Source organism: Capronia epimyces, assembly GCF_000585565.1.
Source record: "Capronia epimyces CBS 606.96 chromosome Unknown aczIQ-supercont1.8, whole genome shotgun sequence".
Lineage (NCBI taxonomy): Eukaryota > Fungi > Ascomycota > Eurotiomycetes > Chaetothyriales > Herpotrichiellaceae > Capronia > Capronia epimyces.
Window position 1 is genome coordinate 48,257 of NW_006912911.1, and position 6,871 is coordinate 55,127.

The 6,871-nt window shown below is 50.1% G+C and overlaps 3 protein-coding genes across 3 annotated transcripts; 2 read left to right on the forward strand and 1 right to left on the reverse strand.

The window, feature by feature from the left end:
- Nucleotides 1-860: 860 nt before the first annotated feature.
- A1O3_08415 (uncharacterized protein) lies at nt 861-2,238 on the forward strand (the record flags this gene model as incomplete). The annotated part of the gene is made up of 4 exons (XM_007738513.1): nt 861-1,265; nt 1,313-1,447; nt 1,505-1,620; nt 1,674-2,238. The coding sequence occupies 4 exons, from the start codon at nt 861-863 to the stop codon at nt 2,236-2,238; spliced, it is 1,221 nt and encodes a 406-aa protein (XP_007736703.1).
- A 788-nt stretch (nt 2,239-3,026) lies between these two features.
- A1O3_08416 (catabolic 3-dehydroquinase 2) lies at nt 3,027-3,467 on the reverse strand (the record flags this gene model as incomplete). The annotated part of the gene is made up of 1 exon (XM_007738514.1): nt 3,027-3,467. The coding sequence occupies one exon, from the start codon at nt 3,465-3,467 to the stop codon at nt 3,027-3,029; it is 441 nt and encodes a 146-aa protein (XP_007736704.1).
- Nucleotides 3,468-3,859: 392 nt separating this feature from the next.
- On the forward strand, nt 3,860-4,921 carry A1O3_08417 (oxidoreductase; the record flags this gene model as incomplete). Its single annotated transcript, XM_007738515.1, has 1 exon — nt 3,860-4,921. One exon carries the CDS (start codon nt 3,860-3,862, stop codon nt 4,919-4,921), a length of 1,062 nt encoding a protein of 353 aa, XP_007736705.1.
- Nucleotides 4,922-6,871: the final 1,950 nt, after the last annotated feature.

A 6,871-nucleotide genomic window follows, 5' to 3' on the forward strand; every position in this document is an offset into this window, starting at 1 on the left:
GAAAATGGCGTGAATACTCATATGAATGGCGTCTTCAACGCTTTTCCCCAGATGGTCATAGGGAACGCACTCCTTTGCCCTGTTCGCGGCCAGGTAGTCAGTTCCAGCCACTCAAAGTGCAAATCCCGTTATGCGAGCTCCCCGAGAGCCAAGCCCACCAACTTGATAACTTGGTCACACTCGGGGTATATGGATACCTGCTTTGGGTGGCAACGGTCGGACCTGAGTCCGATACTAGTGGGTGGCCCTGTAGATCTTGATTCGCTGTTTCGCATCTCCGGTAAATGCCAACGATAGTATAGTTTACTGGAAATTTTGATCTGCTAGTAGATAGCGACGATATCTAACAATTAATTAAGTACCTTGTGGCTGTCTAATATGTACGCTATTACTAGGGCTGGGCTAAGATATGCCCGAGCGAAAGAAACTTCCAGCCCAATACAAATATATTAGCAAAAGTACGTTGACACCGTTTGTATAGGATAATGGTAGCGCAATGGGAGCTCGGCTAACTCGACGGGTGCTAAGCTTCGGGGTCCGCAAACTTCGGGGTCTAGGTCTATCTCGGGATCTAAAATTTGAGGCGTGGGGTCTGATCTGTAGAACACTTCCCAATCGAACGTCGATCCTGAAAGATTACGAGCTTATAGTGTATATCGCGTGCTCGCCTGTCGATCCTAAAGTGGAGTTGATTCACCACCCGCCCAGCTAAGAAGAACATTCAAGATTAATACAGCCTAATATTTATCTGCAGGAGTCATACTAGTACGACAGTTTCGTGATCGGCCTCGAAGGTGTTGCCCTTGGAAGATTCGGGTACGGCCTATGTGCAAACAGTCTATCATTCCAAGTCACTCATAATGAGCCCCTCTGCCACCGAGACTCTCATAAGAGAGGCACCTACGAAATATCCTATCATTCCTCTCCGGCAGCAGAAGACGGATCCAATAAGCACAGAGCAACCTACCACACATCTCGAGATCCCGGAGTCCAAAGAACAGAACCTCGAACGGCATTTGCCCATTCCGGGTCCAGCATTAGAGCGGCTGCAAAGAGCCGGGATAGATCTTTCAAATGGGTACCCGGACTATCCTCGCAAGCTTACTTGGCTAGAGGATGCCTTGGAGTTGGAGCCCAAGGACCGCGAATACGTCGACCCAGGTAGTCGTGCCGATCCAGACAAGAAAGCCTTGCTCGGGGCTGCTAAGGAAGTAAGGCACCTGGCGAAACATATAGGCACAGAAATCGTGGGACTCCAGTTGAAGGTATGTTCTTCCAGACATGGCTGTGTGGTCGAAGTTGACTGTTGTAGGACTTGACCCCACAGCAGAAAGACGAGTTGGGACTTCTCATTGCAGAGCGATCAGTCGTCTTCTTCCGCGATCAGGATCTGAGCCCTCAGCAACAGCAGGAATTAGGGAAGTGGTACGGCGATATCGACATTAGTGTAAGCACATTTGTATTCACCCTGCGTTGTCATAGAGTGATTGTTGACCGTACTTAGCATGTAAACCCTTATGTTCCTGGTGTACCGGGTGCACAGGTCATTTGGCCGGACCTGATGAGGACATCTAAGCCGGCCGACTTTCGCCATCCAGGCGGCAATTCTCGATGGCACACGTAAGTCTATCAGTGATTGGGCCATGTAGACAGACGGCTAAGGTCAATTATAGTGATGAGGGACACGGGAAGTATCCAGCCGGAATTACTCATGTCCACCACGACACAGTGCCGGATATCGGAGGCGACACACTCTGGGCCTCTGGCTACTCTGCGTACGAGAAACTGTCGCCATCCTTCCGGAAGGTCATTGATGGGCAATATGCCGTTATTAAGGGTTCTGTCCAATTTCTTTCCAAGTCGAATCCTACCGGAGGCCCGGTCTCGATCGAAAGAACCCATCCTTTGGTGCGTGTCCACCCCGCGACAGGATGGAAGTCGTTGTACGTCAACCGCTCTTGGACCTCACACATCGTCGGATTCGACAAGGCTGAGAGTGATCTGATTTTGGGCTATCTGTTTGATGTGTACGAGAAGAATCCGGATATCCAGGTTCGATTTCAATGGACTCCGCGGACAAGCGCTTTATGGGATAATCGTACGACCATTCACGTTGTAAGCTGGGATTATGAAGGCGAGGAACCCCGGCATGGAACCAGGGTTATCTCGCTAGCCGAGAAGCCGTATTTCGATGCAAAGGCGCCGACCAGAAGAGAGGCACTAGGTCTGGGTGAATGATTGAAAAGGTCGGTGCAAATTGTGCTCCCACCAATACGATTGATGACATGTATAATACAATGACGGTGTCTCCTTCACACTTTTGGAATATAGAGCAGTTTGTGCTTTAGGAGGAAGTCACGAAGGCCCGATCCGACCGTCACATCAGCGATATTACAGGCATCCTACATAATATCCTGTTGAGCATGGTCGACTTACTATGAATCATCCTCTCTCTCGAAGATACACTCTAGTTCCTCGAATATATAATATTCTCGCAAGGACTGAAGAGCTTTCATGCAAATACGGTATCCTCGAGACTGGTTCACGAGACATCTACAAGAACAGATCTCCCAGTCGGGGATCGGGCGAGTCCGAAGACTTCGGCAACTTTATTAACCTCGTTCCCCACGAGCGCTCCGTCATGGCATAACAGCCATTCAGCCGAGGCCGCGACAGTAGCACCAATGACAGGACCGGAACAATTGCTCATCTTTAGCGGTCCACAAGCGCCAGAACCATCAAAGAGGACTTTGGCGCCTTGGGAGAGCTCCAGTTTCGTTCCAAGGAGGTCCAGACCGGGATTCCGTCTTCCCGAAACAGGCTCCTATTTCCCTAGAGTATGCTTAAGCTGAAGACCCCCTGTAGATAATTTACGAGTTATCTGTTAGAAAGTTCCCCTTCGAAACCTTTGAGACTTTCATGTTAGATATCAAGTCCAGTAGTAGAGCATAAACACTTTTTCCATTATCTCTCTTTCTGTTGTCCTTGTTAGAACTCTCCTAGTGACCCTATTACAACCAAGACCATCATGACTTGATAAGATTCTTAATGGCATGCTCAATGGCGGCGGTGTATCCATGAGTTCCCAATCCAATAATGATCGCAGTCGCCTTGTCCGACAAGTAGCTGTGATGTCGGAACGACTCTCGTGCGTGGACGTTGGTGATATGAACCTCTATAAAAGGAATTGAGACTCCGATGAGGGCGTCGCGGATAGCAACGCTTGTGTGTGTAAAGGCGCCTGGGTTGATGACAATCACGTCCACCACCCCGCGAGCTGCATGCAGTCTATCGATAATGGCACCTTCATGATTTGATTGAAATGATTCTAGTTGGACTCCGGCAGCCTCGGCTTGAGCCACCGCCGCTTGCTCAACGTCTTTCAGTGTGGTACTGCCATATAGATGGGGTTCTCGTGTGCCGAGGAGGTTGAGGTTGGGGCCATTCACCAGAAGGATTGAAGGCATATTGACGTCAAAGGCTAGTGGTTGTTTTGGATGGTGATAAGTAAGGGCCAGATGGGCGTCTATGAGAACAAGCCAGGCAATTTATGTATAGATGCTGTTTGTGACTTGATAATAGAGCCTCTTATAACAGCGGAAAACTCGAAGCTGTGGTCTCATACAAACCGTCGTCACCTCTTGAGTTTTCCCTCTGTGGGTATATAAGGCGGGGATGGCCAATAGGAGACGATACCGCTTTTCGGCAACGCCCTGGCTAAGGATTAAGCCGACACAGGATACACCAAACACCCGATGGCGAGGAGGGCTATTGTGCAATACCTTTTACAGAACAAATAATGGGCAGGCGACTCGTCTCTTACTCTTGACTAGTATTTCTGATCGTGTTGACGAGCGCCATGGCTGGACCGATCAAGATTGCAGTCATCGGGGCCGGGCTTATTGGTCCAAGACATGCGCAAACAGTGGCAGCAGACTCCAATGCCCTGCTATCTGCGATTGTTGACCTGACGTCGGCAGGGGAGGAGCTCGCCAGAAAGCTGAAAGTCCCATATTACAAAACTGTGGCTGATTTGCTCCAGTCGGCTGACAAGCCCGATGGCGCGATCATTTGCACTCCCAACCACACCCATGTGGCCGTGGGCTTGGAACTGGTTCGAGGAGGGGTGAATATTCTGGTTGAGAAGCCCATCAGCACCGACATCGAAAGCGGACAGGAGCTCGTCCGCACCGCCCAAGAATTGGGAGTCAAGGTGCTCGTGGGACATCACCGCCGATTCAACTCCTACATGTTGGCTGCCAAAGACGTGGTTGCTTCCGGCAGGATAGGGGATTTGGTGGCCATCAATGGCATATGGGCAACATATAAGCCGCTGGACTATTTTGACCCTCCTGCAGTATGGAGGAGGGCAAAGACCGGCGGCGTTATCTTGATTAACCTGATCCACGAAATCGACCTGATGCATTACCTCCTGGGCCCAATCACACGAGTATATGCGGAGCCGATCCCCTCCAGAAGAGGCTTCGATGCTGACGAAGGCGCCGCTATCACACTGAGGTTTAAGTCGGGGGCCGTGGGCTCTTTCTTGCTCTCCGACAATGTACCATCTCCTCACAACTTCGAAGCCGGCACAGGGGAAAACCCACTGATCCCCCAAGCGGGAAAGGATTTCTACCGACTCTTTGGCTCAGAAGCGACGTTGAGTGTTCCGGATTTGACTATTTGGTCCTATGCCAACACTACAGTGAAATCCTGGCTTTCTCCCTTGACGACTGAGGAGGTGACAGTAGATGTCAAGACTCCCTTCGAGTCACAACTCGCCCATTTCATCAAGGTTATCAAAGGCGCAGAGGAGCCAAGCTGCAGTGGCGCCGACGGACTAAGAGCTCTGATCGTGTGTGACGCTCTGAAGCAGTCACTCGAGACAGGTGCTCCGGTTGACGTTGCGTCCCCCTTGTGAATTGAATTCCAAGGCATTGTTGAGACATCGTGTCGGTGTATCATCCATAGAATATGTGAGAAAGTACGGTCTTGCATCTCAGCTCCAGTTTGAGATGAACATTGACGGCATTTTGTCGAAACAGTGTTGCTAAAACAATGTTATTGGCAGGCTTAGTGAACTATATGCGAGCCTGTGTCAAACTTAGGCATTAACTTTAGGCCTTCCCAGCCGTGCCCTTTAACCAGAATGCTGGTATAGGCACACCTATATAGTCTGGGCTGCTCCTATACCCCTTTGATAGCGAACATGGAACATCTTAACCTTTGACAGCCTGATGAGAAGACTTCTCACGAGATTTGCCAAAACGAACCCCATGATCTTCACATACCGCGTAACTGATGAACTACCGATGCCGGTGAATTTGCAGAAGGACGAACTCGATCAATAGTATAACTATTGGGTTATATTTTGCAAGGTAATCTCGAATCCATGTCTTGTTTCTGCTTCATAGGCGCCGAGGCTAGGCTGATCGGTGTAGTCAACACCATTGTCCTGGATCGCGAGGAAAGTGCAGACGGCAGTTAGAACACTCTGGTTAAGGTCTTCAGTAGCGATGATATTAGAACTTTGATTCCGTTACCTTTAGCACGCCAATTCTGTGGGGCATCAGCGGTTCAGCATATCTACCTAGGTACGTCTACAATCCGTCGTAGGAGAATGCCGAATGGCTTCAACAGCATTACTCATCGCTGAAGTCGTATCTCTATATGTTCAGAGTATTAGATGAAGATAGGCCAGCACATCCCCATTGGGCAGTCAGCAATCATAGTCTGAGCAGACCCGGCACACGATATTGGTGGACGCCTGGCCAACGAGTCAGACATTCAGGAGTAAAGACTAGCAGCTAGGCTGGGGGAAGCACAATGTATCTTACCTGACGATGGTAGCTCCCATCCGAACAGCTTGCTCATCCGATTGACCCAGAACTACCGCTGCGGTGCTACCGTTGAGGGGTCCTGAAGAGCGGATTGCACCCGATAGGTAGAGACCTCTCCACCAGCAAGGAATCGCTCAACTTGACCTACTCACCGGCCTGCTCCAGTGCACGTCATGAGGCGACCCATTCGGTTGCAGTATCAGCCGGTTGCTCTCCTGGATAATATTCCGTCAGGCATTAGGTACACCAGGGATCCCCATTCCTTCCTGATCCCGTGTGGGAGCGGCTGAGTCTTACCCCGGCCTCTCACTCCCAGGTTTATTGTGTGACGAGCTATCACCCATCTGTAGAAATTCCTGGACTCTTTCCGTCGACCTTGGGTGCTAATAGGTAGGGGCTGGCCCCTCTGTACCAGCACAGGATATACCAAGCGGATGATAAACTACATGCAGCCAAGTAACAGGTAGTGGCCGTGGTCTGATATGGTCTACGTGATTCAGAACATGAGAGCGACAAGTTTGTCTATGTTTCTGGTGCGTAGTCAGAGGCCTGGTCTGTCGGAACGGTTGACGGCCGTCTTGTTCAATGGCGTATATCGAGAGGCGGAGAATGCGCTCAAATCCATTTGGTATTTAATTAGTCAAGGCTGGGTTCCCCGTATCGGTGGAGAAGGCTGGAATGGGTTACATTACGGAGTATGACTACGTAACTCGGCTTTCCCCACAACACTCCGCGCCTTTGAAAATTTAACGGTTGTATTCTTAACCGTAGGCCACGTCTTCTGAGTCTACGGACTACTGTAACCCCAGAAGTCCCGGGGAGTCAAGGGGTATGTACCCCGGAAATCCGGTCAGACTCCTATATAAAATATAGAGGCTGGGGGAAGTAAGGACCAAACACCTCCTAATATTCTTCTTCTCCTCCTCCTCCTCCTCCTTCTCCTTCTTCCAAGGTTGGTACTCACACTTGGCGCTCTCAACCCTGAAGAACAATTTTGCATCTCTACAGACCAAAGAAAAACCAGTCTGGGG